At 35.3% G+C, this 15549-nt stretch overlaps 1 protein-coding gene across 1 annotated transcript in view; it reads right to left on the bottom strand.

Annotated features, from left to right (window-relative positions):
* Window positions 1-469: 469 nt before the first annotated feature.
* CFAP47 (cilia and flagella associated protein 47) overlaps window positions 470-15549 on the bottom strand; it is a 503782-nt gene continuing 488702 nt past the window's right edge. The window contains 3 exon segments of the mRNA XM_065900147.1: window positions 470-526; window positions 1380-1548; window positions 14699-14870. Of these exon segments, the coding sequence (XP_065756219.1) occupies window positions 470-526; window positions 1380-1548; window positions 14699-14870 (398 nt within the window).

Below are 15549 nucleotides of genomic sequence, written 5' to 3'. Positions count from 1 at the left end.
AAATACCATATGCTAACACATATATATAGAATTTAAGAAAAAAAACATGTCATGAAGAAGCTAGGGGTAAGACAGGAATAAAGACACAGACCTACTAGAGAATGGACTTCAGGATATGGGGAGGGGGAAGGGTAAGCTGTGACAAAGTGCGAGAGTGGCATGGACATATATACACTACCAAACGTAAAATAGATAGCTAGTGGGAAGCAGCCACATAGCACATGGAGATCAGCTCGGTGCTTTGTGACCACCTGGAGGGGTGGGATAGGGAGGGTGGGAGGGAGGGAGACGCAAGAGGGAAGAGATATGGGAACATATGTATATGTGTGACTGATTCACTTTGTTATAAAGCAGAAACTGAGACACCATTGTAAAGCAATTATACTCCAATAAAGATGTAAAAAAAAAAAAAAAAGAAGGAAATACATCAACATGATCATTTAAAATCAAATACTAACACAGGAGTGGGTTATGTGCAGCAAGTCTCCAGAGGCTTTATATTTTTATTACCTGGGTTGTAAGGACTCTAAGATGAAAAATAAAAATAATTTTCTCAAGCAATATCCAACATTTTTCTCTATTCATTAAAACAGTAACAACACATTTTTCTGCCAATGGTGCTGCTTAATTAATGTCTGATTCAGAAGTCTAGTAGACATTTTGGGATCAGTAGTTGTGTCTCAAAACAAGACTACAAGTCCCTTGTGCCTGTGCTACTGAAAACAGACAGTGGCAATAGGCATCTTTTCAGAAATAACTTGAAAGTTATCTTTAGCCAAAATGTTCCTAGTGGCATATATGTGGGAAATTTTATGGAGAAGTGTTGTTTACTGGATAAATTTTCAGAATTGTATTTACCTTAACTTTTAATAAAATGATCATTTTAACATTATTTTACATTAATGGCCCATTTCACATCTTTTTTTTTTCAATTCAAGATAAATTTTATCTTCTATTTAATTTTCTTCATTTTAGACTTTAACATTTTGACAACATCTTATCCCTTAATCAAAGGTTTCAAAATCTCTATCGCAAATCACCTAAAGTCTTTGAATAGGTTATTACAGAAAATAATATGTGACTATACAAATCACTTTACAGTCATTATTTATCTCTTCCACAATTCCTTAATATGGAAGAGAAATAATTTTCTATTTTCACTGGTGATAACAATATTTTTGGCTATACTTCACATTTAAAATTTCTTTATTGACCAAAAGGAAGTTAAAACAATACAGAACAGTTGAAATATGTTGACTTTTACAAAATAATGTTGCTATTCTTTATCTGTGATCATTGGGTGAAACCTTTTCTCCCAAAGTCATTTAATGACTTTTGTGACATCAAACATTCTTGACTACTGCCTTTGTAGAACTCACCTGTATTGCTAATGTTGCTTTGTATTTCCTGCTGTACATTTTGGGTTTAAAACCCACAACTATTAGAGTTCCTTCAGTGTCAAAAGGAAGAAGTTCTCCAACCTGAGGTTTTACAAAAAACTCAGGATCACTGCCAGGCAGGAAGTATGCCGTGAATGGCTCGGGATTTCTGGAACAAAAATATAATATCAACCTTTAAAATTGTATCATTACCCTGTTCTCTTTATGAGAACTTGATGGGTAGGGTTTGGTTTATATCCTGTTGCATAGGACTACAGTTAAACATTAATGCTGTTATGCAGCTGTGAGTCTGATACTTGTTACTTTATGGAATGCTTACAGAATAATAGTGAGGAGGCATTTTTTAAATTACCGAAAAATGTCATTCTTTGCAGGGTGACAAAAATGGAATCTTAAAGATATTTTCAATCACATTTTATTTTTATAGTGTACAAAGAATACAATGCTGTCCCTATAATAACTGAATAACTGAATAACAAATGAAAATTCAATTATTTTTAAATAAATTAATATCTAAAATGCCTGACCACAGCAGCTATCATAAAGCCTTTGTTTTTACTATTATTCCAATGTGACATTTGCTCACTCTCCTTCAGTTTTCCACTTGCTAAGTAAGACATAAGTACTTTACAGGTTCATTAAAGATTCTTGGGCCTGAAGATGAGCTGCTATGATCTGAAGTGAACTGAGTGACATTTAAGATTCAAGTGACCATCTTGAAGTCAAGGTAGATTACATTTGAGATGAAGACTGTGAAAGAATTTGAGGAACTTCTTGGTAGAAGAAAGCAGGAGAGAGGCACAGTACATGGGAGGTTGTGAGGAATTTAAAATCCAAACTGACAGGGGAGATACAGGCAGAAGGTAAAGAACAGTTTCCTAGAAAAGATCCAACAGTGAAACATAGAAGAGCAGATGGGAGATTCAGGTTGGGATTCACTGATCCTTTCAGTAAATGTGTATTGAGTATCATAGTAGGTGGTCTGAGAAAGTGGACTATGGATACAGATGGCTTAGACTAGAATCTTAGCTCTACCTGGGAGCATGACTTCAGGCAACTTGCTTAGTCTTTTTGAACCTCAGTTTTCATTCTGTTAAATTAATAATACCCATAAAGATTATTATCTTTCTTGGCACATGGAAAGTACCTGACAAGGACTAATTAATATTAATATAGTCATTATGATTGTTATCGTTTTAAAACATTTTATTACCAGTGCTAGGCAATGATGCATGATCCGATAAATAAGAGACGTATAAAACAGAATATCCAGAGGGGTGATGGCAGGAAGATGGCAGAATAGGAAGCCCCAGATCAGTTCCATGGAGACACTGATTTAAAAATATGCAGGCCAATTTCCATTGTGAGAAATTCTGAAACCAGTTAAGAGGCTTCTGCCCTCCAGGTGAGTGCAAAATCAGCTGCTCTGAAGCTATTAGGAAAATCTGTGGATGCTGTCACCACAAGCTCTCCCTCCTGAGCACAGTACCACAGGATTAGGAGGGAATTCTCAGGTCTCACTTCTCCCAGGTGAAGAAGAGAAGAGTGGACCAGACGTCCAACATCTGGATATTGGAGGTGTGGGGCTGCTGGGGGGAACTGGCTTCCGTCTTGCCTATCTTGAAGTATTGATGAGACCTGACACACTCCAGAAGCACGGTAGTTTCTGAGAACAAAAAAGAGCTGGGCAGGGTACTGGTTCTACAGAGGTCTCATGGTATGGCAGACAGAAACTGATATAGCTCAGAAGGCTCTCCATAAGTGCAGAAAAAGAAGAGAGGAACATGCATCCAAATTTCTGGCTTTTCAGTGGGCTGCTTAAGGTTCTGATTTCTGTCTTGCTTGTCTTATGGAACTGAGAGAACATGACAAACTCTAGATGCCTAGAGGCTGCTGAAAAAAGATCTGGGCAGTGTGCTATTTCAGAGTACTCACACTACAGAAGACAGACACCAGAGGGAGCAAGAGATTACAAACTCCTGAGAAAACAGAAGCTGGCAAGCCCCTCTAATTAGTAATCTTCACACACAAGATCAGAAAGACATATTCACAGAAAAGATCTGAGAGGCCCCCAGAGTCTCTAGTTGCACTGCTTGGTGAAGATCTTTCCCTGTATAAAGCCAGTCCGTAAAGAATGGGAGAGGTAGCTATTTTTTTCAAATGTGTAGATACCAACACAAAGTTAAAAAGAAAATGAAGAAACAGAAAAAAATTACCCTGTTAAAGAAACAAAATAAGTCTCCAGAAACACACCATAAAGAAATGGAGGTATAGGAATTACTTGACAAATTATTCAAAATAACTGTCATGAAGATGTTCAACAATATCAGGAAAACAATGCATGAACAAAGTGAGAATTTCAACAAAGAGATAGAAAATATAAAAAAAGACCAAACACATTTTGGAGCTGAGGAATGTAGCTGAAAATTTCACTGAAATGAAAAATTCACTAGAGGTTCAACAGATTTGATCAAGCAAAAGTAATCAGAGAATTTGAAGAAAAGTCATGTGAAATTATCCAGTCAGAGGAGCAAAAAGAAAAATAAATAAAATAGAGTGAAGAAAATCTAAGGGACTTACACAACAATATCAAGAGGACCAATATACACATTATGAGTCTCAAAAGGAAAAGAGAAAAATAGAGGCAGAAAGCTTATTTAAAGAAATAATGGCCAAAAACTTCCCAAATCTGGGGAAGGAAATGGACATCAGATTCATTAAGTTCAAAAGGCTCTAAATAGGATGAAACCAAATAACTCCACAATGAGACGCATAATCAAAATGTCAACAAAGCCAAAAAGAGAATTTGGAAATAGCAAGAGAAAAATAACTTATCACATACAAGGGAATCATTGTAAGACTCTCAGCAGATTTCTCAGCAGAAACCTTGTAAGCCTGAAATGAGAGGGATGATATATTTAAAGTGATAAAAAACAAACTGCTAAACAGAAACACTATAACCAGAAAAACCATCCTTCAAAAATGAAGTAGATACTTTCCCTGACAAAGAAAAGCTGAGGGAGCTAATCACCATTAGACCTGCCTTACAAGGCATGCTAAAGGGAGTCCTTCAAGTTGAAATGAAAAGATGCCAAACAGCCACACAAAAGCATTCGAAAGTATAAAGCTCACTGGTAAAGGTAAATATATAGAAAAATACACAAAACTCAATAGCGTAACAGTGGTACATAAATCACTTTTAATTGTGGCATAAAAGTTAAAAAACAAAAGTATAAAAATAACTATAATTATAAAATATATTAATGGATACACAATATAAAATATGTAATTTGTACATCACTAACAAAGTGTACAGATTTTGTATGCAACTGAAGTCAAGTTATCAGCTTGAAATGGATTGTTAAACTTATGAGGTGTTTTATGTAAGCCCTATGGTAGCCACAAAGAAAACACCTATAGAAGATACCCAAAAGAAAATGAGAAAGGAATCAAAGCATGTTACTAGAAAAAAAATCAATACAACAAAAAGGAAGACAGCAAGAGAAGAAAAGATGGACAAAAGCGCTATAAGCCATACAGAAAACAACAAAATGACAATACTAAGTCCTTCCCTATCAATAATTACTTTAAATATAAATCAAACTCCCCACTCAAAAGAGACAGTAGCTGATAGGATAAAAAACAAGATCCAAGTATATGCTGTCTATAAGAGACTAACTTTGGGTTTAAAAATACACATAAGCTGAAAGTTTTAAAGGAAAGAAAGATGGCAAATGGTAAACAAAAGAGCATGGATGGCCTTACTTATATTAGGCAAAGTAGACTTAATAAAAAACTGTCAGAAAAGACAAAGAAGGACCTTATATCAGATCAGCTTGACAGAACGATATAACGATTATACATATTATAGCTATACATATGCCCCACAACAGAGTATCTAAATATATGTACCAAAGGTTAACAGAAATGAAAGGAGAAATAGAAAGCAATAGAATAATAATAGGAGATTTCAAAATCCCATTTCCAATGATGGATAGAAAACTGAGAAAGAAGATCAATAAGAAAAAAGAAGACAGGAACAATGCTATAGACAAATGGTTCTAACAAATATACGCAGAGTATTCCACTCAACAGCAACAGCATTTACATTCCTCTCAGGGGCACATGGAACATTCTCAAGGACAGACTGCATGTTAGGTCACAAATCAAGTCTAAACAAATTTAAGAAGACTGAAATCCTACCAGTTGTCTTTTCCCACCACAGTGGAATGAAACTAGATATCAATAGCAGAAGGAAAATTGGAAATACACAAATATGTGGAAATTTAAAAATCAAATTTTAATTTTAAAAAAAACAATGAAATCTTGAACTTCCAATGAACCAAAGAAAAAGTCAAAAAGATGTTAGAAAATATCTTGAGACAAACGAAAATGAAAACACAACATTGCTTGTGGAGTGCAGCAAAAGTAGTACTAAGAGGGAAGTTTATAGTGATAAATGCCTACATTTAAAAAAAAAAAAAAGGAAGAAAGAACTCAAATAAATAACCTAACTCTATACCTCAAGAAACTAGAAAAAGAAGAAAACTCAACCCAAAGTTAGCAGAAAGAAGGAAATAATAAAGAGTAGAGCAGAAATAAATCAAAGACACAATAGAAAAAAAATCAACTAAGAGTGAAACTAAGAGTTTGTTTTTTGAAAAATAACAAAATCAACAAAATTACCTAGACTAATTAAGAAAAAAAGAGAAGACAAATATATAAAATAATAAATGAAAAAGGACACATTACAATTGATGCCCCAGAAATAAAAATGATCATAAGAGACTGCTGTGAACAATTATATATCAAAAAATTGTATAACCTAGAAGAAATGAATAAATTCCCCCCAAAATGTAATCTACCAAGACAGAATCATGAATAAACAGAAAATCTGAACAGATCCATAAATATTAAGCACATTGAATCAATAATCAAAATCCTCCCAACAAAGAAAAGCCCAGGAACAGATGGTGAATTCTACCAAATATTTAAAGAAGAATTAACATTAATCCATCTTAAACTCTTCCAAAATATTGAAAAGGAGGGAATACTTCCAAGTATAATTTATCCTGATGCCAAAGCCAGAAAAAGACACCACAAAAAAAGAAAACTACCAGCCAATATCCTTGATGAATATAGATGCAAAAAATCCTCAACAAATGCTATCAAATTGAATTCAATGGCACATTAATAGGATCATACACCATGTCCAAATAGGATTTAACCATAGGATGCAAGGAAGGTTCCACATAAGAAAATCAATTAATATGATAAACCACTTTAACAGAATGAAGGATAAAAAACACATGATCATCTCAAGACATGTAGAAAAAAATCTGACAAAATTCAACACCTTTTTATGACAAAAAAAAAAAACCTCAACAATCTAGGAATAGAAGAAAATTAGTTCAACATAATAGAGGCCACATATGCAAAGTCCACAGCTAATATCATCCTCAATGTTGAAAAAAAAAAGCTTTTCCTCTGAGATCATTATCTCTGTTAGCAGATGACATGATTTTATTTGTAGAATGATTCCAGGAAAAACTGTTATAACTAATAAATGAATTCATTAAAGTTGCAGGATACAAAATCAACATACAAAAATCAGTTGCATTACTATATACTAACAATGAACTATTTGAAAAAAGAAATGAAAAAAAATCCTATTTAAAATAGCATGAAAAAGAATACAGTTGACCCCTGAACAACACAAGTTTGAACTGCATAGGTCCACTTATACATGGATTTTTAAAAATACATATACTACAGTACTACATGATCTGTAATTGGTTCAAATCTGTTGGTGTGGAGTCACATATACGGAAGGCTGACTGTTGACTGCTGGAAGGTCAGCACCCCTAACTCCCATATTGTTCAAGGGTCAACTGTACTTAGACATAGATTTAACCAAGAATGTTAAGATCTGTACATTGAAAACTAACAGACAAGTATGAAAGAAATTAGAGAAGACATAAATAAATATTCATGGACAGGAAGAATCAATATTGTTAAAACGTCCATACTATCCAAAGCAGTCTACAGATTCAATGCAATCCCCACCAAAATCACAATGGCATTTTTTGAAGAAATAATAAAAGAAAATTGTAAAATGCATATGCAATCTTAAAGGATTCTGAATGGCCAAAACAATCTTGAGAAATAAAAACAAAGCTAGAGGCCTCATACTTAGTAACTTCAAAATTTATTACAGATCTGCAGTAATCAATATGGAATGATACAGGAATAAAGACAGACATATAGACCAATGGAACAGAACAGAGAGCCTGGGGATAAATGCACACATATACAGTCAACTAATCTTCGACAAAGTTGCTGAAAATACACAATGGGGAAAGGATAGTCTCTAATAAATGGTGCTAGGAAAGTGGTATAACCATATACAAAAAAATAAAATTGGACCCCTATCATATACCACTAACAAAAATCAACTCAAAATGGATTAAAGATATAAACATAAGACCTAAACCCTGTATAAATCAAAAGTAAAAATTTCAGAAGAAAACAAGGGAAAACATCCTTCACCTTAGTCTTAGAAATGACTTTTTGGATATAACATCAAAAGCACTGGCAACAAAAGCAAAAATAAAGAAGTAGGACTATATCACACTAAAATTTTTCTGCACAGCAAAGGAAAAAAAATCACCCAATGAAAAGGCAACCTCTGGACTGGGAGAAAATATTTGCATACCATATATCTGATATGGGGTAATATCTAAAATACATAAGGAACTCATACAACTCAATAGCAAGAAAACCCACAAATAACCCTATTGGAAAATGGGCACAGGACCTCAATAGATATTTTTCTAAAGAAGACAGACAAATGGCCAACAAGTATATGAAAAGGTGCTCAACATCACTGATCATCAGGGAAATGCAAATTGCAACCACAGTGGGCCATCACCTCACACCTGTTCAAAGAGTCAAAAAATAAGTGCTGGCATGAATGTGGAAAAAAGAAAACTACTGAACACTGTTGGTGGGATTTAAAATCGGTACAGCCATTGTGGAAAACTGTATGAAGTTTCCTCAAAAAGCTAAAGTGGAATTACCATATGATCCAACAATCCTACTTCTGGATTGTATATCTAAAGGAAATGAAATCAGTATCTCAAAGATATATCTGCATTCCCATGTTATTGTAGCATTAGTCACAAAAGCTAAGATATGGAAATAATCTAAGTGTCTGTCTACAGTTGAATGGATAAAGAAATCTGGTATATACACAGAATGGAATATTATTTAGCCATAAAAAAGAAGGAAGTCTTGGGACATTAGGGACAACATGGATGAACCTGGAGGGCATTATGCTAAGTGAAATAAGCCAGATGAGAAAAACAAATCAGCTGCTACTTTAACCCTGTCCTGTCTGGGGAGGGAACAGACACCCTCAGGCCATCTCCATGCAGAAGAGGGGCCAAATTCAAAGCTGAACCCCAGGAGCCGTGTGAACGAGAAAGGGAAATTTCTACCAGCAGCCTCAGGAGCAGCGGATTAAATCTCCACAATCAACTTCATGTACCCTGCATCTGTGGAATACCTGAATAGACAATGAATCATTGTCTATTCCAAAATTGAGGTGGTGGACTTTGGGAGCAACTGTAGACTTGGTCTTTGCTTTCTGCATCTAATTTGTGTCTAGTCTTATGCTTATCTTAGTTTAGTACTTACAGTTTACTATCATTGGTAGATTTGTTTATTGATTCAGTTGTTCTCTTCCTTTTTTTTTATATATATAATATATAGGGTTTTTTTTCTCCTTTTTCTCTTTTTGTGAGTGTGTATGCGTAGGCTTCCGTGTGTCATTTTGTTTGCATTGCTTTGCTTTTACCATTTGTCCAATGGTTCTGTCTGTCGTTTATTTATTTTATTTTATTTTTTTAGTATACTTTTTAGCACTTGTTATCATTGATGGATTTGTTTTTTGGTTTGGTTGATCTCTTCTTTCTTTCTTTTCCTTTTTTTTTATTACTTTGTAATTTTTTTATTTTTAATAATTAAAAAAGATATTTTAATAACTTTATCTTTTTCTTTATTTCTTTCTGTCTCTTTTTCTCCCTTTTCTTCTGAGCCATGTGGCTGGCAGAGTGTTAGTGCTCCGGCCGGGTGTCAGGCCTGTGCCTCTGAGGTGGGAGACCCGAGTTCAGGACATTGGTCCACCAGAGACGTCCTAGCTCCATGTGATATCAAACGGTGAACGCTCTCCCAGAGATCTCCATCTCAACGCTAAGACCCAGTTTCCCTCAACGACCAGCAAGCTACAGTGCTGGACACCCTATGCCAAACAACTAGCAAGACAGGAACACAAGCCCATCCATTAACAGAGAGGCTGCCTAAAATCATAATATGGTCACAGACACCCCAAAACACACCACCAGATGCGGTCCTGCCCACCAGAAAGACAAGATCCAGCCTCATCCACCAGAATACAGGCACCAGTCCCCTCCACCAGGAAGCCTACACAACCCACTGAACCACCCTTACCCACTGGGAGCAGACACCAAAAACAACGGGGACTATGAACAAGCAGGTGGTGAAAAGGAGACCCCAAACACAGTAAGTTAATCAAAATGAGAAGACAGAGAAACATACAGCAGATAAAGGAGCAAGGCAAAAACCCACCAGACCTAACAAATGAAGAGGAAATAGGCAATCTACCTGAAAAAGAATTCAGAGTAATGATAGTAAAGATGATCCAAAATCTTGGAAATAGAATAGAGAAAATACAAGAAATGTTTAACAAGGACCCAGAAGAACTAAACAGCAAACAAACAATGATGAACAACACAATAAATGAAACTAAAAACTCTCTACAAGGAATTAATAGCAGAATAACTGAGGCAGAAGAATGGATAAGTGACCTGGAAGATAAAAGAGTGGTAATAACTACTGGAGAGCAGAATAAAGAAAAAATAATGAAAATAATTGAGGATAGTCTCAGAGACCTCTGGGACAACATTAAACACACCAACATTCCAATTATATGGGTCCCAAAACAAGAGAAAAAGAAAGGGACTGAGAAAATATTTGAAGAGATTATAGTTGAAAACTTCCCTAATATGGGAAAGGAAATAGTTAAGTCCAGGAAGCACAGAGAGTCCCATACAGGATAAATCCAAGGAGAAACATGCCAAGACACATATTAATCAAACTATCAAAAATTAAACACAAAGAAAAAATATTAAAAGCAGTAAGGCATAAACAACAAAAAACATACAAGGGAATCCTCATAAGGTTAACAGCTGATCTTTCAGCAGTAATTCTGCAAACCAGAAGGGAGTGGCAAACATATTTAAAGTGATGAAAGGGAAAAACCTACAACCAAGGTTACTCTACCCAGCGTGGATCTCATTCAGATTCGATGGAAAAATTAAAACTTTTACAGACAAGCAAAAGCTAAGAGAATTCAGCATCACCAAACCAGCTTTACGACAAATGTTAAGGAACTTCCCTAAGCAGGATACACAAGAGAAGGAAAAGACCTACAGTAACAAATGCAAAAATATTAAGAAAATGGTAATAGTAACATACATATTGATAACTACCTTAAATGTAAATGGATTAAATGCTCCAACCAAAAGACACAGACTGGCTGAGTGGATACAAAAACAAGACCTGTATATATGCTGTCTACAAGAGAACCACTTTAGACCTAGGGACACATACAGACTGAAAATGAGGGGATGGAAAAAGACATTCCTTGCAAATGGATATGAAAAGATAGCTGGGGTAGCAATTCTCATATCAGACAAAATTTACTTTAAAATAAACACTATTACAAGAGACAAATAAGGACACTACATAATGATCAAGGGATCAATCCAAGAAGAAGATATAACAATTGTAAATATTTATGCACCCAACATAGGAGTACCTCAATACATAAGGCAAATGATAACAGCCATGAAAGGGGAAATCGACAGTAACACAACCATAGTAGGGGACTTTAACACCCCACTTTCACCAATGGACAGATCATCCAAAATGAAAATAAATAAGGAAACACAAGCTTTAAATGATACATTAAACAAGATGGACTTAATTCATATTTATAGGACATTCCATGCAAAAACAACAGAATACACTTTCTTCTCAAGTGCTCATGGAACATTCTCCAGGATAGATCATATCTTGGGTCACAAATCAATCCTTAGTAAATTTAAGAAAATTGAAATCATATTAAGTATCTTTTTGGACCACAGTGCTATGAGACTAGATATTGTGGAGGCTAAACAATATATTACTAAGTTATCAAGAGATCACTGAAGAAATCAAAGAGGAAAACAAAAAATACCTAGAAGCAAATGACAATGAAAACACAATGACCCAACCCTGTGGGATGCAGCAAAAGCACTTCTAAGAGGGAAGTTTATAGCAATACAATCCTACCTCAGGAAACAAGAAACATCTCAAATAAACAATTGAACCTTACACCTAAAGCAATCAGAGAAGGAAGAACAAAAAAAACCCAAAGTTAGTAGAAGGAAAGAAATCATAAAGATCATATCAGAAATAAATGAAAAAGAAATGAAGGAAACTATAGTAAAGATCAATAGAACTAAAAGCTGGTTCTTTGAGAAGATACACACAATTGATAAACCATTAGCCAGACTCATCAGGAAAAAAAGGGGGAAGACTCAAATCAATAGAATTAGAAATGAAAAGGGAGAAGTAACAACTGACACTGTAGAGATACAAAGGATCATGAGAGATTATGACAAGCAACTATATGCCAATAAAATGGACAACCTGGAAGAAATGGACACATTCTTAGAAAAGCACAACCTTCCAAGACTGAACCAGAAAGAAACAGAAAACATAAACAGACCAATCACAAGCACTGAAATTGAGACTGTGATTAAAAATTTTCCAACAAACAAAAGCCCAGGAACAGATGGCTTCACAGGTGAATTCTGTCAAACATTTAGAGAAGAGCTAACACGTATCCTTTCCAAACTCTTCCAAAATATAGCAGAGGGAGGAACACACCCAAACTCATTCTACGAGGCCACCATCACCCTGATACCAAAACCAGACAAAGATGTCACAAAGAAAGAAAACTACAGGCCAGTATCACTGATGAACATAGATGTAAAAATCCTCAACAAAATACTAGCAAACAGAATCCAACAGCACATTAAAAGGATCATACACCATGATCAAGTGAGGTTTATACCAGGAATACAAGGATCCTTCAATATATGCAAATCAATCAACATGATACACCATATTAACAAATTGAAGGATAAAGCCATATGGTTATCTCGATGCAGAAAAAGTTTCTGACAAAATTCAACACCCATTTATGATAAAAACGTTCCAGAAAGTAGGCATAGAGGGAACTTACCTCAATATAATAAAGGCCATATATGACAAACCCACAGCCAACATCATTCTCAATGGTGAAAAACTGAAATCATTTCCTCTAAGATCAGGAAAAAGACAAGGTTGTCCGCTCTCATCACTATTATTCAACATAGTTTTGGAAGTTTTAGCCACAGCAATCAGAGAAGGAAAAGAAATAAAAGGAATCCAAATCAGAAAAGAAGAAGTAAAGCTGTCACTGTTTGTAGATGACATGATACTATACATAGACAATCCTAAAGATGCTACCAGAAAACTACTAGAGCTAATCAATGAATTTGGTACAGTAGCAGAATACAAAATTAATGCACAGAAATCTCTTGCTTTCCTATACACTAATGATGAAAATTCTGAAAGAGAAGTTAAGGAAACACTCCAATTTACCATTGCAGCAAAAAGAATGAAATACCTAGGAACATACCTACCTAAGGAGACAAAAGACCTGTATGCAGAAAATTATAAGACACTGATGAAAGAAATTAAAGACGGTGCAAACAGATGGAGAGATATACCATGTTGTTGGATTGGAAGAATCAACATTGTGGAAATGACTATACTACAGATTCAATGCAATCCCTATCAAACGACCAATGGCATTTTTCACAGAACTAGAACAAAAAAATTTCCCAATTTGTATGGAAACACAAAAGACTCCGAATAGCCAAAGAAATCTTGAGAAAGAAAAATGGAGCGGGAGGAATCAGGCTCCCTGTCTTCAGACTATACTACAAAGCTACAGTAATCAAGACAATATTGTAGTGGCACCAAAACAGAGATATAGATCAATGGAACAGGATAGGAAGCCCAGAGATAAACCCACGCACATATGGTCACCTTATTTTTGAAAAAGGAGGAAAGAATATACAATGGAGAAAAGACAGCCTCTTTGATAAGTGGTGCTAGGAAAAGCTGGACAGCTACATGTAAAAGAATGAAATTAGAACACTCCCTAACACCATACACAAAAATAAACTCAAAATGGAGTAAAGTCCTAAATGTAAGGCCAGACACTATCAAACTCTTAGAGGAAAACATAGGCAGAACACTCTATGACATAAATCATAGCAAGATCCTTTTTGACCCACTTCCTAGAGAAATGGAAATACAAATAAACAAACTCGACCTAATGAAACTTAAAAGCTTTTGCACAGCAAAGGAAACCATAAACAAGATGAAAAGACAACCCTCAGAATGGGAGAAATGATTTGCCAATGAAGCAACTGACAAAGGATTAATCTCCAAAATTTACAAGCAGCTCATGCAGCTCAATATCAAAAACAGAGACAACTGAATGCAAAAATGTGCAGAAGACCTCAAAAGACATTTCTCCAAAGAAGATATACAGATTGCCAGCAAACACACGAAAGGATGTTCAACATCACTAGTCATTAGAGAAACGCAAATCAAAACTATAATGAGGTATCACCTCACACCAGTCAGAATGGCCATCATCAAAACATCTACAAACAATAAATGCTGGAGAGGGTGTGGAGAAAAGGGATCCCTCTTTCACTGTTGATCGGAATGTAAATTGATACAACCACTATGGAGAACAGTATGGAGGTTCCTTAAAAAACTAAAAATAGAACTACCATATGACCCAGCAATCCCGCTACTGGGCATATACCCTGAGAAAACCATAATTCAAAAAGAGTCATGTACAGGCTTCCCTGGTGGCACAGTGGTTGAGAGTCCGCCTGCCAATGCAGGGGACACGGGTTCATGCCCCGGTCCGGGAAGATCCCACATGCTGCGGAGCGGCTGGGCCTGTGAGCCATGGCCGCTGAGCCTGCACATCTGGAGCCTGTGCTCCGCAACGGGAGAGGATGCAACAGTGAGAGGCCCGCGTACTGCAAAAAAAAAAAAAAAAAAAGAAAGAAAGAAAATAGGGGTGAAAGCAGGTTTACCTCAATGGTTTCTTTGGTGCAAATATCAGACTGAAGACCAATGTTACCCTTTCAGCCTTGATATTATAAGATTTTTTTATGTAATATAAAGTCACGCAGGATTCCAAATTAGCCTTCACGGCTTCAGATTCAAATTGAATTTCATATTCAAATTCACGTTTTACAGGTATATCTAAGAAAATTAAGATTAAAATGCATTTTAATTTGATTAAATATGTATAGGTTGAAAATCAATTATGTCAGCATTAATCATGCACAAGTATTTAGAGGAAGGAAGATGGTATATGTTATTTAGCTTTGTGTTCATAATACCTATTGCATTACCAGATATATAATAGTACTCAGTATGCTTTTGTTAAAAGGTAAATAAATGAATGAACATAAAAAAAAAAATACATGCACCCATATCCTTAAATCCCACTATCTGAAATCCTTAAAATTCAGACTTATAAAACAAGAAATAGCCAAGTGGAAACTAAAAATCAATATTTACTATAAAATAAAAATAATGACGTGCTCTCTACAAAAAATATATTAAAAGCCTATAGACTTGTAATTTATAACGAATGATTTGAATTAAGTTCAAACAATATTAAAACTTCATCCCAGTCTATTAGGGCAGGATTTTCAAACACTGGTATATTTTATTTTTTATTTTTTGGCCACATTGCACGGCTTGCGGGATCTTAATTCCCGGACCAGGGATTGAACCTGTGCCCTCAGCGGTGAAAATGTGGAGTCCTAACTACTGGACCACCAGGGAATTCCCTGGTAAAGTTTAATTCAAGAGAGAGTTCTTCATTAGTCTTGGGTTATTATAGACAATATGGTTAACTGTATTTTCTTAACCA

The sequence above is a fragment of the Phocoena phocoena genome, chromosome X (assembly GCF_963924675.1).
Source record: "Phocoena phocoena chromosome X, mPhoPho1.1, whole genome shotgun sequence".
Lineage (NCBI taxonomy): Eukaryota > Metazoa > Chordata > Mammalia > Artiodactyla > Phocoenidae > Phocoena > Phocoena phocoena.
This window is presented reverse-complemented; position numbering and strand designations above follow the sequence as displayed.